This window comes from Pantherophis guttatus, chromosome 1 (assembly GCF_059756535.1).
Source record: "Pantherophis guttatus breed Tessera chromosome 1, ASM5975653v1, whole genome shotgun sequence".
Classification (NCBI taxonomy): domain Eukaryota; kingdom Metazoa; phylum Chordata; class Lepidosauria; order Squamata; family Colubridae; genus Pantherophis; species Pantherophis guttatus.
Genome location: NC_142063.1, coordinates 218,779,172 through 218,804,029, shown reverse-complemented (window position 1 = coordinate 218,804,029; position 24,858 = coordinate 218,779,172). Strand labels below are relative to the sequence as shown.

The window sequence follows — 24,858 nt, the reverse complement described above, 5'->3', positions numbered from 1 at the left end:
TCTGAGCACGTACAGACTGCACCCACCCCTTTTGACGTGGCTGAGTCAGCGGGACCCATATATTTGGCCCTCGGGAGAGTCCTTTAGAGCAAATTGGGATTATGCTCGGAGGGTGAGGGAAACCTGGTCTGTACGACAAATCCAGCAAAGAAGGCGCTAGGTCTCTGTGCGCGCAGTGGGGTTGCACGTTTCACTCCCCCCCCCCCCCCCGCTCGTGCCTTTCCCCTTTTTTTTCTTCCCCTAACGACAGTGGTTTTTCTGGAAGTCTGGCCGCGCATTTTAGGATCGACCTGCCTGGCTTCCTTTAGCTATTTCTCCAGAAAGCTTAATATCTCTAGGCTGGTGGCTGAATAGCAAAGTCATTGCCGTTTCACCTGGTTCTTTCTCAAACTTTCTCAGGCATAAATAAGAAGGACCGGTCCACTTTTTACCTCCTCCTCTTCCCCCTTCCTCTTCCTCTCCCTCCCGCCTCCACTCATAATGTGGAAGCTCAACAAGAGCAGTAAAGTCCTCCTGGATGATTCACCAGAGGAAGAAGACAGCCATCGGCAGGAACCGCCATCTCCACCATCGCCAGCAGGCACCTTTTCAGCTCAGGTAAAAGTCACCAGAGTGCTGACTCTGTGGATCGTAGTACTTTTAATAGTTCTGCCCTGATGATTCTGTCACCTTTTGTTCTTATTCACAGAACACACTTTGTCTGCCTTTTCTCCCTCTGGCCTTTACGCAGGCCAAGCATCTTGGCTTTATTTTATTTTTTTAATAACTCTGATCTGGCATTATGAGTAATCATTTTCTGTTCTCCTTGGATGCCTTAATAGTGAGTCTTGTGGCAAGAAGGAACTGGTATGTGCTACTGCTGTTTATCCTCTGAAAAGCTATTTTCAATATTTCCCTAAAAATGCTCCACTTGGCAGTGAACTTTTGTCTGTGCTTTTGAATTTAGGTGTCCAATTATATTTTTAATTAATTACAATGAGTAAAATTACATGTTACATTGGTTAAACCTATCAAAAAATAAAAGTGCACTGTTAAAATTCTCACAGTTATATTCAAAACGGGATCTTAAAACTTGAGGTCAAATTTTATTGCACTTAAGCATGCTAACTTCTCTTCAGTATATATGAAAATACTTTTGTTTTACTTTTAAAACTAATAAAAGATTTAATAATAATAAAAAAAAGAAAATACTTTTTATAACTCTTAGTAGAATCTATTTTAGTGCATTTTAATAGCACTTGAAGACATGTTTGTAAACACATACATTTTGAACCTGTTCTTTATTTGTGTTCCTTCTTTAAAAATTCTGCAATAGCTTGTGTTAAGATTAAAAGAATATAAGATATTTACATTAATTTTTTCATTTTATCAAAATAATGAAATACAGAAATACAAAGAGAAATGAAAAATAGGGAAATAGGGGTGGAAAAGGAGAAGAGGAAAAAGTGTAGGAGAAAAGGAAAAGAAAAAGAAAAGCATTGACTTCCAACTCTTTTTGGTACATAGAATAAGGTAATAATATACAACCTCGGCTTTTTACTATTATATAATAATAGCTATTTTTATAACAACAAACTTATCTAATCAGCAAAACCCCAAATCAAAGTTTCATTTTTTCTGCCTCAAGAACAAAGTCTAAAAGTGGTTTTCAACTAAAAATAAAATTGTGTTCTTTTCTTTAATCAAAGCAGTCAGTTTAGTTATCTCTGCTAACTCCATCAACTTTTGCAGCTATTTGTCCACTGGGGATCAAAGTATCTTTCCATTTTTGTGCTTAGAGTGTTCTTGCTGCTATCAGCATATATAACATCAAAGTTCCATTTTTTACAATTTCTTTATTCATTGTTCGTATTACTTTATACTAACATAAGCTCCCTATTGTTTAGTGAAGTAAAGTTTATTTAGGATTGTAACTATAGGTGTGCAATTTTAGGTCCTTAAAAGGGAAACGTGTATAATGTCTAATCTTCTCAAAGCTATGTATCCTTATTTCAGAGGGGCTTACTCTCAGATTGCTATGTGGAATATTGCAGCTTTATAGTTATTTATCTCAAAGTCACTCCTTTGATCTTAATGGCAGTTACAATAATGGAACTTTAAAAAGTGTTTGTTCAGGATTGCAATGTGAATTATACTTTTCTAAGCTTCTAGTAAAATTATATTTTAAAAGATAATAGGTTTGTTTATGAAAAGTTGTTATGTAACAACTTTTATAAAGTAAAATATAGATCACTTGAGTTTGAGCTTAAATATTTTATTAATTTAAACACATTAATTCATTTAAAATTAAATGAATTAAATGTTTCTTGAATTATTTTTAAAAGAGATAAATTTCTGATGAAAATAGAGAAATGTAAAAAAAAATATTGTCCAAGCAATTATGCAGAACATTTAGTGTTGATTTAAAATTATAATTTTAAAACATATAATATAATATAACATAAATTACTTATTGCCACATTAAAAATTCATAAATATATTCCACCCTTCTGAGGTCGGTAAAATGAGGATCCAGATTGTTGGAGGCAATAGGCTGACTCTAAACCGCTTAGAAAGGGCTGGAAAGCACTGTGAAGCGGTATATAAGTCTAAGTGCTATTGCTGTTAGCAGTTGGTAAATAATATACCTGAATAAATTACAATTACAGTAGAGGTAAGTTCTCGGATTTTTTGTAGTTGGAACCTATTCAGCGCAAGCAACATATTGTCCCAAATTACCGTTTTATTAGTAAATAAGATCACCTTATTTTGCACAAAGCAGTTATTTTGACATCATCTTAGCACTTTTGATGAAGTAATTGATGTTCTTGCTCATTTGGCCATATGCTTTACCTAAGTGCAGGTATTATTAACCTTGCATTCTGAGCAAGAGGGGTACTCATTTTCCTTACTTAAATGAAGACTAGGAAACAGCAGTGGAAATCTCAAAGAGACCTTACAGCACCTCTTTGAGATACCTGCACCATTTTATACTCCAGTTTAACAGACCCAGTAATGCAGTGTAATTATTCGCTTTAACTTGATCATAACTTTATTAAATATAACAGCTTTTCCTGAAACAACAGTTCAAGCTTTTAAAAAACTGGAAAAGTTCAACCTTGGCTTCAATTTGTAACAAATAACTTGTTTGTTTGGTTTTTTTTCTACCTGTACTCTCCCTACCATAAAAAGCTAGCTGTTGTTTAGTATTATCTATCTACCCATGTTCAAAACTTCTTAGCAACATTTACATGTATTTCTGAGAGATGTAAGATATTAGCTATATATTATTATGACAAGAAATAGTCTGTTTCTGAATGTTGATGTAATGCCTTCCCTGTTTAGGGATAGTTACAGGCTATGAGGTCTAACATGATTTTCCTGTATTTATTTGTGCCAGTGAGTAATAGAGGATCAAAGACTAATAGAGGAGCCTAAAGACTGTTCCTGTCCATCAAGGCCATAAGCACTCTTATAAAAGTTGGTAAAGAAATTTGTTCAATATTATTAGTTTCCTAAAGCTCTACCGGATAACCGCTACCCCTCGCCCGAGGTCACAGGGCAGGGGCGGGGGGTAGCGGTTATCATTAAAGAAGATCTGAAACCGAGGGAGGCCACTGTTCCTCAGACGAACGGCTGTGAGTCCCTCCTTGTGAAGTGGGGTCATGGGGTTCAGATGGGTTTGCTGATCACGTACCTGGCTCCCTGCCACGTGGCAGCAGCCCTGCCCGAGCTACTCAACGTTATCGCCGTGGTGGCAGTTGATACCCCCAGGTTTATGGTCATGGGGGATTTCAACCTGCTGTCCGTGGGTGAGACGTCGGAGGTGGCTCGGGAGTTCATGGCTTCCATGACAGCTATGGACCTGACCCAGATAATTCATGGCCCTACCCACACGGTGGTTTTTGTCTCTGGACAGTGGTTGAGTGATCTTGAGATAGGGGATATAGTCACCGAGCCCTTGTCATGGTCAGATCACTCTCTCCTTCGCCTTGACCTTTGAACCGCTGTACCCCGCCGCAGGGAGCCAGAGCCGGTAAGATGGTTCCGCCCCAGGCGCCTGATGGAACCTGATAGGTTCCAGATGGAGCTTGGGCCATTCCCTGAGGCTCTGGCACACGCCTGACTAGTGACCTAGTGGCCGCCTGGGATAGGGCGGGCAGCCGCTGGACCTCTGGATCGGGTCGTGCCTTCGCGGCCTCTGACCCGGCGCCGATCTCACCTGGCTCCTTGGTTTACTGAGGAGCTGAGGGAGATGAAGCGCTGAAAAAGACGCCTAGAGAGTAGTTGGAAGGCCAGTCTTTCTGAATCCGACCGGACACTGGTAAGATGTCATATTAAGAATTACCTAGTGGCAATAAAAGCAGCATACATACTTTGCTGTTCTTATTGCGTTATCAGATAATCGCCCAGCCGCCCTGTTTAGGGTGACCCGCTCCCTGCTCCACCAGGAAGTGCAGGAGGACCCCTTGGAGGGTAGAGCCGAGGATTTTGTTCAGTATCTGTATGACAAAATCACTCAGATTCGGGAAAGCCTGGACTCTGACTGGGTAGTGTCAGGGGGGATGACTGAGGCAGGTCTTGAGAATGTTATCTGGGATGAGTTTGATCCTGTGACCCCCGACGACGTGGACAGGATTCTGGGTGGATTGAACGCGACCACATGTTTATTGGACCCGTGCCCCTCCTGGTTAGTGCTGGCTTCCTGGGAGGTGACGCGAGGCTGGCACCAGGGGATTATAAATGCTTCATTGGGTGAGGGTGACTTCCCCGCCGCCTTGAAAGAGGCGGTGGTGAGGCTGCTTCTCAAGAAGCCTTCCCTGGACCCGGCAGTGTTGGCTAATTATCGTCCGGTCTCCAACCTTCGCTTTGTGGTGAAGGTTGTTGAGAGTGTGGTTGCGTGACAATTCCCCCAGCACCTGGATGAAACAGCGTATCTGGATCCGTTCCAGTCGGGCTTCAGGCCCGGGTACAGCACAGAAACGGCATTGGTCGATGATCTGTGGAGGGCTCGGGACAGGGGTTGCTCCTCTGTCCTGGTCCTATTAGACCTCTCAGTGGCTTTTGATACCTTCGACCATGGTATCATGCTGCACCGGTTGGAAGAGTTAGAGGTGGGGGCACTGTGTTGCGGTGGTTCTCCTCCTTTCTCTCCGACCGGTGGCAGTCTGTGTTGGCAGGGGGGCAGAGGTCAACCCCGAGGTCCCTCATATGTGGGGAGCCACAAGGGTCAGTCCTCTCGCCCCTCTTGTTCAACATTTATGTAAAGCCGCTGGGCGAGATCATCCGTGGTTTTGGGGTGAAGTACCACCAGTACGCTGATGACACCCAGCTGTACATCTCCACCCCGGACCATCCCAACGATGCCCTTGAAGTGATGTCCCAGTGTCTGGAGGCCGTGCGGATCTGGATGGGGAGAAACAGGCTCAGGCTCAACCCATCCAAGACCAAGTGGCTGTGGTTTCTGACGTCCCGATATAGTCAGTTGACACCATCGCTGACTATTGGGGACGAATCACTGGCCCCCATGGAGAGGGCTCGCAACTTGGGCGTCCTCCTGGATTCACGGCTGTCTTTAGAAGAGCATTTGACGGCCGTGACCAGGAGGGTTTTTCATCAGGTTCGCCTGATTCGCCAGTTGCGTCCCTTTCTGGATCGGGACTCCTTACACACAGTCACTCATGCCCTCATCATTTCCCGCCTGGACTATTGCAACGCTCTCTACATGGGGCTCCCCTTGGGGTGCACCCGGAGGCTCCAACTGGCGCAGAGTGCGGCCGCGTCGGTGGTTATGGGAGCGACATGGCCCTCCCATGTAACACCTCTCCTGCGCGAGCTGCACTGGCTCTCGGTGGTCTTCCGGGTGCACTTCAAGGTTTTAGTTACCACCTTTAGAGCGGTCCATGGCTTAGGACCTGGCTACTTACGGGACCGCCTACTATCCACAAATAGCCTCCCACCGGCTGGTACGCTCTCATAGAGAAGGGCTCCTCCGGGTGCCGTCAGCCAAACAATGTCGACTGGCGGCCCCTAGGGGGAGGGCCTTCTCTGTGGGGGCACCTACTATCTGGAACGAGCTCCCCCCGGAGATAGGGAGGATCCCGGATCTGTGTACTTTCCGCCGCGCTCTTAAGACCTTCCTATTCCAGCAAGTATTAAAGGCATGGAATTTTTTCTGTATTGTTTGCTTGCTGATCCCAATGTACCTGGTTTGAATAACCATGCAATTTAACAAGGTTTTTTTTTCACCTGCTAATAGTAGCATAAACCTTTTCTACTTTTCCAATCTACATGTTCTTTAAATATATCTGATTTTGCATTGATTTGTTCAGAACACCTATATGTGGCCCAATTTCCTATCATTATTAAGCATGTTTACGAAATTTATTACAGTAATTCTTTCTACATTTTATTAAACCTTTTTATCCTCTTTACTATCTTCCTTAATGCATTTAAATCATATTATAATTTAATGATCTCTGATTTAGGAGAATGGATTCTTTATGAGAGAGGTCATATACTTCAAGATTCTTATCCTTATTTTTGATTAAGTCTTGTTTCTTTTTGGAACTATTCCTTTTTTCTTTTAACAAAGGTTCATTAGATATCTGTCATCTTAAACTTTATTAATATGAAGATTGGATTTTATCCCATTTTAAGCCACTTTTTCTCTTGTAATGGCTAAGGTTTAAGCCTTTTCTCATATGAGATGACTTTTTGAACTCCTCTGTAATGTTCTTTGAACAAAAAACATGGTCGTTTTAATAATTTGAAGACACATGTTTTGTGTGCAGTCATGCATGTTGTAAGCATTTCCTTCAAAAGGATTTGCATAGTTACAATATATAAAATTAGAACCTGACTGCATAATTGCATGCACAGCTGCAGTATCCAATAGAAATCTACTGTAACAGTTTCTGACTTTCTGTGGGACTCTTCCATATTCTTGTATGCATTGGAATGAAGAATTACAGGATTGCTGTCTATTTTTTTCTCATATTGGACATAACAATGTTAACTCAGCAAGATTGTAGCTGTTTTATTTGTGCTTGGTCCAGAGTTTCTTGTTAGTGAATCATATCTATAGAATTCTACGTGTATACCATTTGTGTTGCCAAACTTAAAAAAATATAAAACGTTGAGATACCTCTGTCCCCCATTTCAGACTGCATAAACTGTCAGTGATCTGTCAAACATGAATAACTGCACTGGCAGGAATTTTTAATTTTTTTAAAAAAACCTCAATCTTATAAGTATTAAAAACTAATTAAAAGTATAATTTTAAAGATGGACTACTATCTGTAAATAAATAAAAGGAAAAATAAAATGGCCTGAAATATTCTTTGGATGGTCAGCATATTGCCTCCAAAAATCTGAATGGGAGGCTGTGTCAACCTTGAGCCAGTCAGAATTGAATTCCTAGCTGTGGGCAGAGTTAGCCTGCAATACTGCATACTTACCACTGTACCATCACTGCACCACCATGGCTCCTAAAATGATTATACTTAGATTTTACATTAATTGAAGAAATCTTAGTATACACACTAAGAGAAGTAGATAATACTTTTTGATGGATTTTAGTAAAGAATATCAAATTAGAAGAAGGAAGCCAGTTTTATAGAGTATATTTATACACTTAAATAACTGATATAAATTGGGAAATAAGCTTTTGGGACAAAATACAGTACAAGTAAATTGAAAATTGGATTATATAGACATGTTTATCTATGTTTGGATTATTCATTTCATTTCTTCAGTAGTAGGAGCTGTGCAAAAAATCAAAGTATAGCTCTCCTTTCATAGAAGTGTTCCTGTTCATGGTTCCAATTCTTTCGATATTTTCTTTCAGCTTCATCTCCCATCTTTTGAATTAAAAATAAAAAATGTCTGCAAGCAGCTAAATATGTATAATATTTATATTTTTATTTAAAAAAATAGATTTTGAATTGTTGATTTGGAGAGTATTGTGTAAATTCAGGATACTTCCCTATCTTGGTGGCACTCGTGTACGTTATCTAGTGTACTATTAGAAAGAATGCTATTCTGTTAGCACACACTTTAATAAGTATAAAAAGGAAGAAATGAGAGGTTGAGAAAATGCATCAAACAAAACCTATGTAATCCTCCATGGGAAAAAAAATAAACTACCTGAGAGGTGGTTGCTATTTGCCTTTATGTATCATCACTTGTAATTTTTGCCCTACTACTTAGAAACAAAAACATCATTGAATTCCTTTTGAAATAGTCTGTGTATTTAGACTATTTTGAATCTAAAATGCCATTCAGATTCTTCATCAGAAATAATTAAATAATCATGGAAATCTGGATTTATATACTGATCTTGTATTACATCTAAATTCTTCCTTGTCCTTTAGGCATGTAATCTGAGATATTTTACATCCTTTTGAAGCTATGCATAAACTAGTTTTTGTTCACCTTGTTTTTCTTCTTGCTCAAAAATTTAGATCTTGCATGCAGGATCAAACTTTTCTGATTTTTGTGCTGTAGTAATGAGCCACTGCTGAGATTTTCCAGGTTTCCATCTGGAAAGAAAAACTTTCTTTTAAGGAGTAATTAAATATTTTTAAATGGCTGGTGATAATATATTTTTCTGTATTCATAGTGTATAGTCAAGAGTGTCAGTTGCATGGAAGAAGCCTTCTAACAGAAGGTAATAAATAATTTAGATGTCACTTGTTACCACAAATTACTATTCAGAGGCATCCTTTTATGAAGAAAAACCTCTTAAATGATTGTTCTTATTTTCTGCTTGGGAAACATTTGTTTGGAATTATACATGCCAAGGTATCACAAGCTAAACCAAACACGGACTTTTTTTTAGTGTTCAGTGAGATGTTTTTATTTTAGGCAACCACAGCTATCTAGCCCTTCCTATACAATAAATATTTTTCTTTTCCTCATGTTTCTAATACGGAGTAGAGTTGTGTAGTTTTATTTACATAGCTTTATATACTGAAATAATGTTTTTTTCAACAAAAATATTTGTACGTACAGATTTTGTGACATTTGTAGATTTGTTAATCCAAATCTTTCTTCCTGATCATTTTTTTAAAAAAAACCTCCCTCATAATGATTTCCAAACAGAAATTGGATAAAAGTGAGAAATATTTCCTTACCTGAGAAATATTTCCTTACCTGAACAGACAAACTGAATGACCAAAGGTGGGCAAAAAAGCAGTGGGGAAATTTCCAACTCTCTGCCAGCTTCCCAATTGAGTTTCCTTGTGTGAAGCTAGCAGGTATTATCAAAAATCTTCCTTCCTTCCTTCCTTCCTTCCTTCCTTCCTTCCTTCCTTCCTTCCTTCCTTCCTTCCTTCCTTCCTTCCTTCCTTCCCTCCCTCCCTCCCTCCCTCCCTCCCTCCCTCTATGTCAGCCAAGAAATTCTTAAATGACAGCAATTAACGTTTTACATTTATAGAAAATTCAGAAGACATATAAATTATATATATGGATGGGAAATGTGTGTGCCTGTGTATGGGAAATCCAATTATTACCTCAAACAGATTTCAATCAATGTAGCAGAGTTCAGTTTTGACAGTCTGGATTTGTAGGACTGTATGAAGTAATTTCCAAGGGACGTGGTGGCTCAGTGGCTAAGACGCTGAGCTTGTCGATCGAAAGGTCGGCAGTTCAGCAGTTTGAATCCCTAGTGCCACGGAACGGGGTGAGCTCCCATTACTTGTCCCAGCTTCTGCCAATCTAGCGGTTCAAAAGCACATAAAAAATGCAAGTAGAAAAGTAGAGATCACCTTTGGTGGGAAGGTAACAGCGTTCTGTGCGCCTTTGGTGTTTAGTCATGCCAGCCACATGACGATGGAGGTGACTTCGGACAGCACTGGCTCTTCGGCTTTGAAACAGAGATGAACACAGCCCACTAGAGTTGGGAACAACTAGCACATATGTGCGAGGGGAACCTTTACTTTTACCTATGAAGTAATTTGCATTTCCTACCACAACATAAACAATGAAATGAATTATTATTTAATATAAATGAGAGGAAAAGTTGGCTTAAAGTTTAATCTCTATATAAAAAGAGCTGTGTTCTGGTTTAATTAATCCCTTGAATACTGTACATTTTAAAAGAATATTCTAGAAAAAATATTTGTACATTCCTCTAAAAATATTGAACGAACAGGCACAGTTACTGCCAAAGATTGAAAGCTTGTTACCAAGGTATTAAACAGCATAAGACAAGCTGAGCCTCAGGAATGCTGAAATAAGAAGAGTCTTATCCTTTGAATATTTAGTGAAAGTAATACCGGTTCAGTAGTTTGACCAGAGAGCATAACATTAGGTTATTAGCTTAAATTAGGCCATTAAAATATACAACATGGGTGTTACTTGCATGCATTACCTTTGAAAATTACAAGGGAAGTATGAATATATACATATCAAAGTTTGCTTTGTCCACTGAAATGAATGCAGAATTGTTTCAATTCTGGGTATGTAAATCTTTTGATTTAAAGTTGGGAGTATTTGTAAATTTGCAAACTTCCCTGTAAGAAGCAGTCCAGTTTTCATTATGGTTGTTTTTTGCTGTTGTTGCTGTTTAATTTCACTTGGTATTTTGGCTACATAATAATTATTGTTCACAGTGAGAACTATGAGTGTGAACTGGAACTTGACTTGAATGGGAAGAAGAATGGCCAGATTCTTCTTTTGTCATAATACATTTGCCCCTTCATATTTATGTGTGGCTTACCTCAAAAATTGATAGAAAACAAAACTTATTGGATGCCATTTCCTTCAGAGCTGTATTTTTATTAGAACTCTCTTTCTAGGAAGCAGGCATAGCTTGTCAAGCAGGCTTAACTTGAGTAACTTAATTTATGAGAACTAATGAGATCTACTCTGGGGAAAGATGCTGCCAGCATAAAAAGGCACTTTGCAAAATATGGTGCTTAAATTTTATATCTGATTTGATACTAATTAATATAAAATTTGTTAATATAATAAAGTATTTATTTTTTAGGGAAACAATTCAAATTATTCTTAGTTAACTATTAGTTAACCACATATGTGTGTGCACACATTTTTATTTACTTCTATAAATAATAAGGTACATTTGCAGCAATTTAAGACCAACCTTTAACCTGTATCCAGTAACCTGTAGAGCAGAGCATCTGGTATCAATCATAAACCCAATATCATTGCCCTCCATCTCTTTCCCAAGAAGAGAAAAGTTTGCTGAAATATTTGAAACTCAGTAACGCAGATTACCCACAATATCACTCAACTAGTCCTCAGTCATATAGGACAGGTTTTCCACCATTTTTCCTTGATTATGGTACTGAGAAGTAGAATCTGATAGAACTTGGACCTTATATTAAGCATTAACAGCTTAAAGTGGAAAGTTTCAGTAATCTAGCATCCAGAACTGCAGGAACCAGAATTTAGACTAGAAGTGGGAATTGGCACTTCTATTCTTAATAGATCTCTTTCTGTCTGTCCCAGTTGCAATCTAACTTCAGTCCTCCTGTTTTGTATAGCCACGCTGCCTGTCAATCCAAGCTCTCTGGGACATTCTTGACTGGTAGGTTATGGATTGGTTAATTTTATCATATCAATATTTCTAGGCTGTGACTCATTTTTTTCAATTATACAATTTGATAATATGCAATAAATAATTTTGAACAAATATTACACTTAAATGTTGATCCTAGAAATAGCACTTTTGTTTATGCAAGTGAATTTTCTTCCTCAGTTATCTAAGATTCCAGCATCAGCATAGTTATTGAAAATGGAAAGCTTCCTGCATTCACATTTGCACTGTTGCCTCTTTGGTCTAGAAAAGCACCTTCCTCTCTAGGAAGGAAATGGATTATATGACTGATATTTGCAATTAGTTCTAATGAACTTAACTGTTTCGTTTGTTCCCTGCCTAGGAAAAAGGTTATTTAAGTTTTAGCTGCTGTTTTTAATCTTTCATTTTATTTTTCCAGTTCTGCTATTCCTCACAGATTTCTTTTTTTTTATCTTTATGTTGTTTGTTATGAGTCTTATTTTCTTCCTTGGACCATGGTGCTAATAAAGTAGTCTGGTTACCAAGCCTGTGAAAACAGAAAACAAGAAACCACATAGCATATTTCATAGACGAGACTCATGGTTAACCAGATTCTTCACAAATACTTGTCTGCCAAAAAGAGATGAGCCATATGATCTAACTCTTAACGCTTTTATTCAACATCAAAAAAAATATACTTGCATATTCATATCCTCTAAAAGGTGTACAGATCTCACTATAATTTTCAGTATCAGAAATGTCCAAATCTAGTCTCGGTAACATAGGGATGGATGCCCATCTGGGCCTCTGCCAGTTGCCACTTATACTCCATCCCTCCCTCATTCTTCTGGTATCCCAAGTCTCAGATAGAATAACTTTGTTGTCGCTTTAAATGAAGATAAAGATGTGACTTGGAATAGAGGTGTAAACCTGTCACCCACACCATTACAGATGTGTAGGTCATCTGACCCTCATTTCCTTGGAGTGTGAAAGACAATTTTGTAAACCTCAGGCAACCAACTTGAAGGAATACTTTTATACTTTCTGTTGCTAAGTGAGACAGTTGCTAAGTGAATTTTGCCCCATTTTATGATATTTCATGCCACAATTGCTAAGTGAATCACTGTGGTTGTTAAGTTGGTAATAAGATTAAGTCAATCTGGCTTCCCCATTGAGTTTGGTTGTCAGAAGGCTGCAAAAGGTGATTGCTTGACCCTGGGACACTGCAACCATCATAAATATGAGCCAACTGCCAAGCATCTGAAGTTTGATCACATGATCTACAACAGTTGTAAGTGTGAAAAACAGCCATAAGTCACTTTTTTCAGTGCTGTTGTAACTTTGAATGACACTAAATGAATTGTAAGTCGAGCACTGCCTGTATACTATAGTGCCTTCTTTATACAGTATTTATTTCTATCTTTTTTTCACTCGTTCAATTTTCACAAAGCCCACGAATACCATCCACTTCCCACTGCCGTTCATAAAACATCTGTATATCTGGCTATCTATCATACTATCATTTCTACACCACCCATCTCACCTAAGTGACCCTGAGAAGTTTATTTACTGTTAATCTTATTTAGGAAGCCACTTACACTCAAACTATAACAAAAGAATAAATGTGCACGTGTTGTTTTGATATTCCTTGAGTTATATCTTTTGACTTGATAATTATGAACATTTGAAAAAGATGGGTTGAAACTCTTTGACTAGTTTATCTTGTTTGAAAGATCTTAATTGTAGTAGTATCAATAGCACCTTTTTTTCTCTGATCTACAGATAAGTGGATCAATATTGTAAGCTAGTTTTACAAAAAGTGGGAAGTGTTGCTGTCTGGGTAGAGATAAGTCATAAAATCTCCAGTGCTACTTGATAAATTTGAAAATAGCATGTAATTGATAGCAATGAAACCTCTAAAATTCCAAAAAATAAGGACATCAAATTTTTGAGATAATTGAGCAATTATTTTTATTTATTTTTTATTTATTACTTTATTTTTATTATTAGTTACTTGAAACCTTTATACACTGTCCATTTTGTACCAAACTCTGGGTAGCTCACTTTATGTTTGGAATGACACATCTATGAGTGGGATGGTACAAATTACTATAATGGGCATACAAAATTTGTCATTTGTCAGCTTAAAATACTAAAATGACCAAGGACAGTGAGGGGTTTTGGTAATATTCCCACCTACCACGACAATAGAAAATTGCTGCCATTATTGTGATTGTTGTGGAAGAGACAGAGCTGGTAGCAGCTGGGAATGAGCTGTTGTGCCATGATCCTAAAGTTGGTGAAAGTAGAAATGGGTAGGCTTCTGCCCATCGTGAGAAGCAGGGTAGTATAAGGAATTCTAGCTGGACATGAAAAAGCAAGCTCTGACAGGAAGAGCTTTGGACATAGCAAGGGCTGATTCTTGGGAAAGATTATATGGAAACGGATGATTTTGCTTTGTTGTCAGTAACATTCTAAATCTCCAAACAAAGAGAAAGGAAAGAATGTGTATACATTCAGAAATGATGGTTATAATTTTGTTTTAAAAAAATGGTGAAACAAAGATTTTAAAAAGCATTCTGGTAGCTCTCTTTTCTTCCTCCTCCCCCTTTCTTCCCTAGTTGCAAATTGCTACTTGAATATTTTTATACTATATTTTGGACATCTATGATTATTATTTATTTCTATTTGGATCATTTGGATATTTTTTTAAAAAAAAACTTCCCTTTTTTCTTCAGAAATTATATTCCAAGCAATTTAGCTTACCTTTCTGTGTGATAAGTTATACAGTATATGAGGGAGCCATTTCTGCTTGAATTTGTTTAAACTTTTGCTGTGGAATTTTTTTTCCATTGCCTCCTTGTTCAATTTAGACAATTCTGCTTGTCTTTTCCAATGTTGTGCCAGATTGATTCTTGTCATTATTCTTCATTAAACAATTCTAGTAGTGTCTTCAATCTATTTCTTGAGTACAGATATGTTGTGTTGGCATATATGTTCAGATCTTTCTTACTGTAATTATCCTTAAAGTAAAAAATCATTGGTGTAATTGTTTTCAAATAGGTCTTTATTGCATCCTGTCAAGTAAAGTCCTAAATATTTCACTGGATCTTTTATTATCTCACAGCCACTCTTTTTTTTTTTTTCACATTTTCTTCTTTGTAAATTAAGGACCTTGTTATTATCTTTTTTTCCCTTTAATTGATTTTATATTCAGAAAAGCAACCATATCTTTTGTTACTTTCATCAACTATGGAATTTTGTGCTTATAATCAGGTTTTAGTACTACATCAAGTCCATAGCATTTCATATTATCCTGTATTTCTTGTTCATTCCAATTATCTATTATCTTTTCATATCTTGTGGTCACGACTTCCAGAGCAGTCACAAAAAGTAAAGGGGATAATGGACATCCTTGCCTTGTGCCTATGCTAATTGAAAAGCCTGTGGAGAGTATTTCATCTTTGCTGCTTGCCTTGACTACATATTCTCCACATGTTTCAAATTCTTCTCCAGGATTAATTCTGTTTAAGACCTGTAGTAAAAACAGCCTGTTCCAAATTGTCAAAGGCTTTTTCCAAGTCTAGAAATATTACTCCTGCCTTCTTTTTTCATAATATTGATGAATTCTGTGGCATTTATGATAACTCTTGTTATCTTTCATCTTTCTTTCTGGAATGTAATCTCTGGTCTGTGTATATTCTGTATTTATTCTTTCAAGTATGTGTTCAGCTAGCATAGTAGTAGATATATTGTAATCAAAATTCAGTGAAGAATTTGGTCTACATTACTAAGTTTATTTGGGTGCTTCCCTTCTTTGTTCAAGTGGCATGTGCTTATGAATGTTTTGCCATGGAATCTTGTTTTTAACGAAACAATAGGAGAGAAAACTAAATATGGACCAAGTACATTATTTATATGCCAGTAGTATCTTTATTCAATATTATCCATTCTTGTTATTTCTTATTCATCACAAACGTTTGTTAAACTCTTTTGAAATTTATAGTTATTTATTCTTTTTTAGACTAAGAACAAGGATTCATGTCTTCAGGATGAAGTAACATCTTCTGTTTCACAACTCGCAACAAAGGTTTGTTTATTTTTGAGATGTGAATTTAAACTTTATTTTGGATTTCTCCTATTGGGAATGTTTTAAGTACACTACTATTTGTTCAAGCAAGATTCTTTTGTTATGACTGTAACAAGATGATTTATTATATTCTATTAAACTTTAAATTCTTACTATTGTATTATTAGGTATATTTTTGTTTGTATTTCATAACAAAATAACACATGTCAGTTTATGTTCTTTATATTAGGAGATTGTGTATGACACTTTCAACTCTAATTTGTTTGTTTTGGGGATCTAAATTTTAATGTTACATAATCAATGTTTCTGCTGGATAGATAGATTTCTTATGGGCAAATTTAGCTATTTAATCAGTTTAGCATATGGCAGCATCTAGTTGATTTTAACTGTTCTCCGAATCTAAGCAGGGTCAGATCCATCTTCTTTACTTATCTTCTTTACTCTTGTTGATTATGATTATTATGATGATGATGATTACTCTGTTGCTTTGCATGTACACTGAGAGCTTCTGCACAAGAGACAAATTTCACTTGGCCAAATTATTTCTTTTCTTTTCTATTCTATTTCTATTTCTATATTCTATTCTTTATATTCTATTCTATTTCTATTCTCCTATTCTATTCTATTCCCATTCCCATTCCAGTTCTAATGGGGAACCACATACTAATTTCAGAGCTGTTGACTAGATTGGGAGAGTAAAACAAATCTGGAAGAAGGCAGTAGTAAACTAATTCTATAACAAATATTGCAATGAAAATTACATGATTGAAGTCACCAAGACTCAAACTCAAGGTCATCTATACATTTCTGTGTGTAAGAACTAGTTCTTAAACCTGCTTTTCAAACTTCCGATATATTAATATTTTGAGGGTTAAAAAAAATAAAACTAGAAAATAGATTATGACTTGCAGTATTAAAGAAAATCTGTCCAAGTAATCCTTGGATATGCCTTCTTGATTTTATTGTGTAAATAATTTTTCTGGGCTATTGCAGAACTTAATCCCCCCAATTTTCAAAGTTTATTGTAGCAATTGTCTTAAAAGCAGTCACTTCCTGGGCACTTTATTTTTGAGGACTTTCGATAGCTTGGAATTATCACCTTGTTGTAATGCAACTGTAATGGAGGACTTCTGTCCCTGCTTTCATTGAATGATTCCTCAGCAAGAAGTTATGATTGTCAAATTGATTGCATCAGAGCCAGCAGATGATGTATCGGATGATGCTATGCTGGATAGCTATAATTAAGTTGTTTCAGCAAATGTTAAGAACATTGCAATTCTTCATTTCCAGAAAACATACAAATATACCCCATACATAGTTTGATCATGAGTGCCAAGATGCTAGGAGGTGTCTGAGTCAGTATTTAACCAATACTTCTAACTGTATAAAGGAAACCTGCTTTTTGTTTAACATCTGATTTACAGAAATCCAAAAACATATAAACAGTTAAACCATGACAAAAAATGAAAGCTATGAGAGAATCCTGGCAATGTCTGATTGTGCTAATCCATACATAGAACCCTACTATTTTTTTGGAGTTAATCTAGTGAAGGCTAGTATTTGGAGGCTGGCAAAGTAAATGTTGGTGCTTGCTAGCATTTTTCCCTCCAGAAGAATTTGGTAGAGTTTTCCCTTTTGGAGGGAAGGGGAAAACACTTAACAAAGGCCAGCATTCTGAACATTCCAGAACAGTGACGTTCCCTAGAATTTTTGCCAGATTTCAGGTCCTTTCTATGGCGCGCTGGAGGAATGGATATCTCAAATCTGATGAAAATGCTAGCAAATGCCAGCATTCTTGTGATCGTTCTCTACAGTGGAGCAAGGAGAAGGCCCAGGTCTCCCAAGCATGGTGGGAGATTTGGCCCCTTTCCTGCTCTTCCATGAAGGTCCTGGGTCTTCTCCCAGATGCACCACTTAAGGTGAAGTGCATGGTCACCTAACTGCTATTGGGAGATCTAGGATTGCGGTCTTTAAGCAAAGCAATCATATGGTATCTTGCTTAATGACTGCTTCATTCAACAACTCAGATTATGTGCCCAATTGTGGTTGTAAGTGGAGTACTAGCTGTACTAAAACTTTAAAAACACTTCAGTAACAAAAATGTCTGCTGCTTTTGATATTTAAAATTTATGAGGATGCAAAAGTATCAAATGCGAAAGTATCAAATTTATGAGGATGCAAAAGTATCAAATCAAAAATCAAGGACATGTCACTAAAGTAATATCTGTAAGGAAATGAGTTAGTCAAATGTATTGACTGCAGTTTCATTTAATACATAAATTATTGGGGCCTCATCTAAGGAAACATGTTTTCATTCTCCTAAACAAGTAGATGTATCAGTATATTTTTGATGCTGCAATTTTATCTGTGGCTCCAGTAAGCCTTAAGAGAGCTTGCAACCCATATCGCAACAAGAAAGAATTAATTTTAAATTTTGCCCAGACCAAAATCATGACCCTCTCTAAACATGCAAGAAATCTTCAGCAGTTGGGTGGACACATTATTGACTGTGGAGTACTTGGTACACTCTGAGCTTGGTTGTTTCCTTGCAGATGTTTTATTATCCAATTAGATAACACCCTCATTGCTAGTGAATGTTGAGTTTGGTTCTTCTTTATGTATAATAGCTTACCTTGCCAGTGTTGGGATGTAGTTTTCTCCTTCATAGTTCCTTGATTAGAAAAGCAAATCTGTTGAAAAGCAAACCACACTAACCAAGTGCTCCGTTACCAAAATAATATCCCAACTTCCACAAGAGAAGCTGTGTATGATTATTATTCAGATGAGTACAAACACATTACAGCAACCCAGAACACCAGAAAACAGAAACAGATCACCCCATATAACATCTGTTGACAAAATGAATACCTACGCAACTTTATCAAAAAGTGTGTGATTACTCAAGCCACTACAGCACAACCAAGACAAGCAATGAAAAGGATAACACTACCATACATCAGAAAAAGTCTATAGATTGTTACAACCTCATGGCATCACCATGGCACACAAACCAACCAAAGCCCTCCAAAATATCTTAAGTAAACAAAAAGACCCAGTAATCCAAGAAACAAAAACAGGATTCATGTACAACATACTGTGTAAGAACTATAACATCCATTATGTGAGACAGACAGCAATAGCGTAGCAGAGCACATCCATGAACACCAACAAGCACTCGAAAGGCATGATGAGAACTCCTTAATGTCACAGCACATGGACAGGCTTCAACATAGTTTCAGTTGGGAAAATGTGAGCATCCTAACCAAGCTAAACCCAAAAAGATTCAGGGAATTGCTGGAAACTTGGCATTTAGATAAATCAGCCATCAATATCAACGTAGAGATACACCACATTTACACATCATTTTAAAAAGGCAACAGAAAAGCTAAGAAGGAAACAAAAAAGACAACATATCCACTCCAGCAACCAACACTCAGACAAACAATCAAGTAGAAAACATACCCTAATAAAGGAACCACCTCCACCAACACTGTACGTAAGCAAGCTGCACACTCGGTACCACTGATGTATGTGTATATGTGTTTGTGTCTGTGAGAGAGATGCTTATGGTTACATATGGTTTTCTTCTTCTGCGCATGTCCAAGATGGCCGCTCTCAGCTGAGCAGCGGCGATGCCGGGGGGGGACTATTCCTGGCTTTTTGGGGGTTTCGGGGGCCGGACCAGCTAGTTATGCCCCATGCCCGGTGAGGGGAGCTTCCCACTGGTCTCTTCTGATATCTTGAGAGCTCGTTGCTCTCCAGGACACGACGGCTAGGACGAGCGCGGAGGCGGCTATGCTGCGGCTTTGCAGCCGGGTGAGAGTGGCCTCGGCGTCTCCCCGCGGCCGCTGGGCTGACGGAACGACGGCGATGCTGCCCCTCGTTGGCACTCCAGGGGAATCCGTGGGGATGGCAGGAGGGCTGGCGACATCGATGTTGGTGCTGGCTGCGACGCTGGGACGAGCAGCTGTGGGGGATGACATCAGAGAGGGCGAAGAGGGACAGGAGGCCTGCATTGGGAGAGCGAGGGGCACTCTGACCATTATACCAACTATGCTACCAACGTTTTTGGGACTGCCTGTTGCAGCCATGGGGGGGGTGACCCACTTGGAGAGGGCCCACCCCTGGTCGTTCCAGAGGCTTTCCCCCCTCCCTCATGTGGATGGGGGTGAGCTAGAAGCATTGTTGACCCCATTGGCCGTGAAAGATCTCTGGCCAGGTCTTCTGTGCCTCGTGTGGTCTATTAGCCTCTGTGAGGCTATTTATCATCTGGAGGTGGCCTCTGGACAATGTGACATCTGCCTCCCATGGACTTTTTTATGGCCTCCTGATTCGCTTAAGGTGCAGCCACCGGAGTCTCTTCCTGGCCCGTGGTCCTGTAGATTGGTGGTTGTCATCAATGCTTCCCAATTGTAGAGTGATATACCCTGGATTTCAAGTCTGGTATGGAGTTGGACGATGACTGTGGTTCTTGGCCCTTCCCAGCTTTCATGAGAGGGTGCTGGTGTCGACATCTAGCCCCGAAATGGCTTAAGACTCCATCCACTGCTGTGAGAGAGCAGTGGAGTTTATTGACTTGGCCCTGACTGGATATCCCTTTTCCGGAATTTGGACCAACTCTATTAACCTCCTGGCCATGGGCTTCCCCCGATTATTTAGATGTATTCGTCAGCGGAGCTTCTTATTCTGCGAGATTCCCCCCTCGCAGGTGTGGCCCTCCACTCTATCGAGGGCCTACCTTTATGACAGGCTTTGGCACCCCGAGAGGTGGTATGTTGCAAAAAGGGGATTGAGGGGTTTTCTGGGGAAATTTTTAGATAGATTTTTAAGGTGTTCTAGGTGGGGGAGGGTTGTGTGGGTTTGGGGGTTAACCCATGGGGGAGGGGTCTGGCCCAGCTGCCAGTCGGGCCACGGAGGGTGCAGATTCTGGGGGCAAGGGGGGCATTCGAGTTCATTCTGCTGAGGGCTTTTCCATCAATATGCTGAGTGGGAGGGGCAGATATGGCGGGAGCAGGGGGCCATATCATGCGGTGGGGAAGCGCACTTGCTATCTCCGAGCGGTGGCACGTCCCGGTCCCCATAGCCCTTCTCGTTCCCCAAGCTGTTTAGACTCTCAGGGCCCGAGCCTTCGGCTGTTGCTGTGCAATGCCAGGTCCATGGTAAATAAAGCCCCCCTCATTTGCGATCTTATTCAGGAGGGGGGAGCGGACCTGGCAGGTATTATGGAGACCTGGTTGGGCCAGGAGAGGGGAATTCCCCTCGTAGATATGTGCCCACCAGGCTTCCGTGCATTCCACCAGCCGAGAGCTCAGGGCAGGGGCAGGGTGGTGGTGGTTATTATAAAGGAAGGTCTTGATCCAAGGGAGACCACTGTTCCACAGATAGCCGGATGTGAGTCCCTTCTTGTGAAGTGGGGCCGTGGAGTGCAGATGGGCTTGTTGAGCACGTACCTAGCTCCCTGCCACATGGCAACGGCCCTGCCTGAGCTGCTCAACGTCATAGCTGAGGTGGCGGTTGATAGCCCCAGACTTTTGGTCATGGGGGATTTCAACCTGCCATCTATCGGTGAAACGTCTGAGGTGGCTCGGGAGTTCATGGTTTCCATGACGGCCATGGACCTGACTCAGTTAATTCATGGCCCTACTCACACGGGCGGGCACACTCTGGACTTAGTTTTTATCTATGGTCAGTGGTCGAGTAGCCTTGATACAGGGGATATAGTCATCGAACCCTTGTCATGGTCTGACCACTCGCTCCTTTGACTTGACTTTCTAACCGCTACACCCCGCCGCAGGGAGGTGGGACCGACTAGGTGGTTCCGCCCCAGGCGCCTGATGTATCCTGATAGGTTCCAGATGGAGCTTGGGCCATTTCCTGAGACTCTGGCTCATGACTCGGCTGAAGACCTGGTGGCCGCCTGGGACAGTGCGGCCGCCGGGGCTTTGGACCGCGTCGTGCCTTCGCGGCCTCTGACCTGGCACCGAACTTACTTAGCTCCTTGGTTCTCCAAGGAGATGAAGCGCCGGAAAAGACGCCTGGAGAGCAGTTGGAGGACCAGCCGTTCCGAATCCGACTGAACACTGGTGAGGTCTCATATTAAGACCTACCTAGTGGCGATAAAAGCGGCAAAATCTAGCTATTTTGCCGCCCTTATTGCATCGTCAGATAATCGCCCAGCTGCCCTATTTAGGGTGACCCGCGGGATGATCCCTTGCAGGGTCGAGCTGAGGATTTTGTGCAGTATCTGTATGATGAGATCACTCAGATTGGGGAAGGCCTGGCCTCTGACTGGGTAAGTCTGGACGGGATGATTGAGGCAGATCCTGAGAGTGTTATCTGGGAGGAGTTTGATCCTGTGGCTCCCGAGGACATGAACAGGATTCTGGGACGGCTGAAGGCGACCACATGTTTATTGGACCCGTGTCCCTCCTGGTTGGTGCTGGCTTCCCGGGAGGTTACACGAGGCTGGCTCCAGAGGATTATTAACATTTCCTTGAGCGAGGGTGTCCTACCGGCTGCCTTGAAAGAAGCAGTGGTGAGGCCCCTCCTCAAGAAGCCCTCTCTGGATCCGGCTGTTTTGGGAAACTATCGTCCAGTCTCCAACCTTCGTTTTATTGCGAAGGTTGTTGAGAGTGTGGTTGCGCGGCAGCTTCCACAGTACCTGGATGAAGCTGTCTATCTAGATCCGCTCCAGTCCGGCTTCAGGCTGGGCACAGCACGGAAATGGCATTGGTCGCGTTGGTGAATGATCTCTGGAGGGATCGAGATAGGGGTTGTTTTTCTATCCTGGTCCTGTTAGATCTCTCAGTGGCTTTTGATACCATCGACCATGGTATGATGTTGCACCGATTGGAGGGGTTGGGGGTGGGGGGCACCATTTTGCGGTGGTTCTCCTCCTACCTCTCTGACCGGTCGCAATCTGTGTTGGCAGGGGGGCAGCGGTCGACCCCGAGGCTCCTTGTTTGTGGGGTGCCGCAAGGGTCCGTCATCTCGCCCCTTCTGTTCAACATTTATGTAAAGCTGCTGGGTGAGATCATCCGTGGCTTTGGGGTGGAGTTCCATCAGTACGCTGATGACACTCAGCTGTACATCTCCACCCCAGGCCACCCCAATGATGCCCTTGAAGTGATGTCCCAGTGCCTGGAGGCCGTGCGGGCCTGGGTGGGGAGAAACAGGCTTCGACTCAACCCTTCCAAGACCGAGTGGCTGTGGCTTCCGGCATCCTGATATAGCCAGCTGGTGCCATCGCTGGCTATTGGTGGTGAATCACTGGCCCTCACGGAGAGGGCTCGCAACTTGGGCGTCCTCCTGGATGCACGGCTGTGTTTAGAAGAGCATATGACGGCCGTGGCCAGGGGGGCTTTTTATCAGGTCCACCTGATACGCCAGTTGTGTCCCTTTCTGGATCGGGACTCCCTACACATGGTCACTCAGGCACTTGTCACTTCCCGCCTGGACTACTGCAATGCTCTCTACATGAGGCTCCCCTTGGGGTGCACCTGGAGGCTCCAGTTGGTCTAGAATGTGGCCGCGCGGGGGATTATGGGAGCAACGGGGCGCTCCCATGTGACACCTCTCCTGTGGGAGCTGCACTGGCTTCCAGTGGTCTTCCGGTGTGCTTCAAGGTGTTGGTGATCACCTTTAAAGCACTCCATGGCTTAGGGCCGGGGTACCTACGAGACCGCCTTCTGCCACCAATAGCCTCCCACTGGCCAGTTCGCTCGCACAGAGAGGGCCTCCTCAGGGTGTCGTTGGCCAGACAATGTCGGCTGGCGACCCTCATGGGGAGAGCTTTCTCTGTGGCGGCACCTGCCCTCTGGAACTACCTACCCCCAGAGATACGCACGATACCAGACCTCCGGACTTTTCGTTGGGCCCTGAAAACACATCTGTTTCATCTGGCCGAGGCTGGCTTGATCCCATCCTTTCGGTTTTAATTTGAAATTGGTTTTAACTGGGTTGTTTTAAATTGAGGGCCGAAATTAATTAATGTCTTTTAAACTGTTTTTTAAATTTTATATGTTATGTTTTATCTCGGCTGTTCACCGCCCTGAGTCCTGTTGAAGAAGGGTGGAATAGAAATCAAATCAAATTAAATAAATAAATAAATAATTACGAATTTTAATATAAGCCACCAGAATCACTGGATGCGAGTTGGGTGACTATGTAAATTTGTTTAATAAATAAATAAAATAATAATAGCAACAACGGTGCACTGGAAGATCTGCAAAAATACCATTGCTAGCAAACAAGAACTGGTGGGACCATAAAATGAAGAAAGCTATAGAAAATGAAAAAGCTGAAATACTCTGGGATCTAGAATTCAAAACTATAGGCACCTCAGACTTAGTAATTGTCAATAATAAGAAAGACAAAGAAAACTCTGAATAATGGACGTGGCAGTACCTGGAGGCAGCAGAATAGATGAGAAAGAACTGGAAAAGATAGCAAAATACGAAGACCTGCAAATAGAAATAGAACAACTGTGGCAAAAGAAAGCCAATAGAAATAGGCACCTTGGTGCAATCCCAAAACAACCGAAGTATGATTTGAATATCATCGATGGTGACAAATTCACCATCGGTTGCAAAAGGCAGCTTTACTCAGAACATCTTTCATCCTGCGATGGTACCTCTAAAACTATCAGACATCAACATCTGCCTCTCCCAGATTCTTAGGAAAGACTCAGGTGGATAAAAAAACTAAATCCTGTCTGAATATCTGGCTGACTGTGCGATGACCCATAACAACATGATTAATGATAATATTGTAAATTTTTGATATTTAGCATGTGAACAAAATATTTCATAATAGGATTCAGCTGGTTAAGAACTATGAATTTATAGATTTCATTATCCATCTTTATATCTTTTAATATAGAGACAGAGATCTAATGATGGATGAACATAGCAATAGCATAGATGATGGTTATACAGCATATTGAATTGCAAAATGCCATGTAGTTGCTTTGTGAAAATGGTTCAGAAGAAACCTGCCTTTTTTCTGTTACATTTTTAAAGGCTTCTCGGCCTTTTGGCTAAGATCAAGTGTAGTGTGTAAAGTATAATTTAACATCAGTGAACTTAATAAAATAAAAAGCTTTAAACAAAAGTTTGAATTTATGTACATATTACATCTTATAATTTTAAAACTGTAAGTTGCTAAGTATGTCATATAGGTTAAGATAGTTATATTTAGATTTTAATAAAAGCTTATCTTTTAATTTTTTTTAATCTTTTCCAAAGATATCCTAGGCAATCTTACA

General features: G+C 40.5%; 1 protein-coding gene across 2 annotated transcripts in view; it reads left to right on the top strand.

Moving 5' to 3' along the window:
• The window catches only part of TDRP (testis development related protein), a 35,384-nt gene that overhangs the window by 623 nt on the left and 9,903 nt on the right, over window positions 1–24,858 (top strand). The window contains exons 2-3 of one of the 2 annotated variants that reach the window (XM_034436775.2): window positions 400–597; window positions 15,528–15,593. In XM_034436775.2, the coding sequence (XP_034292666.1) occupies window positions 481–597; window positions 15,528–15,593 (183 nt within the window). In that variant the 5' untranslated portion in view covers window positions 400–480. The remainder of the gene's footprint in view (window positions 1–399; window positions 598–15,527; window positions 15,594–24,858) is intronic. The other variant, XM_034436776.2, reaches the window with a different exon arrangement.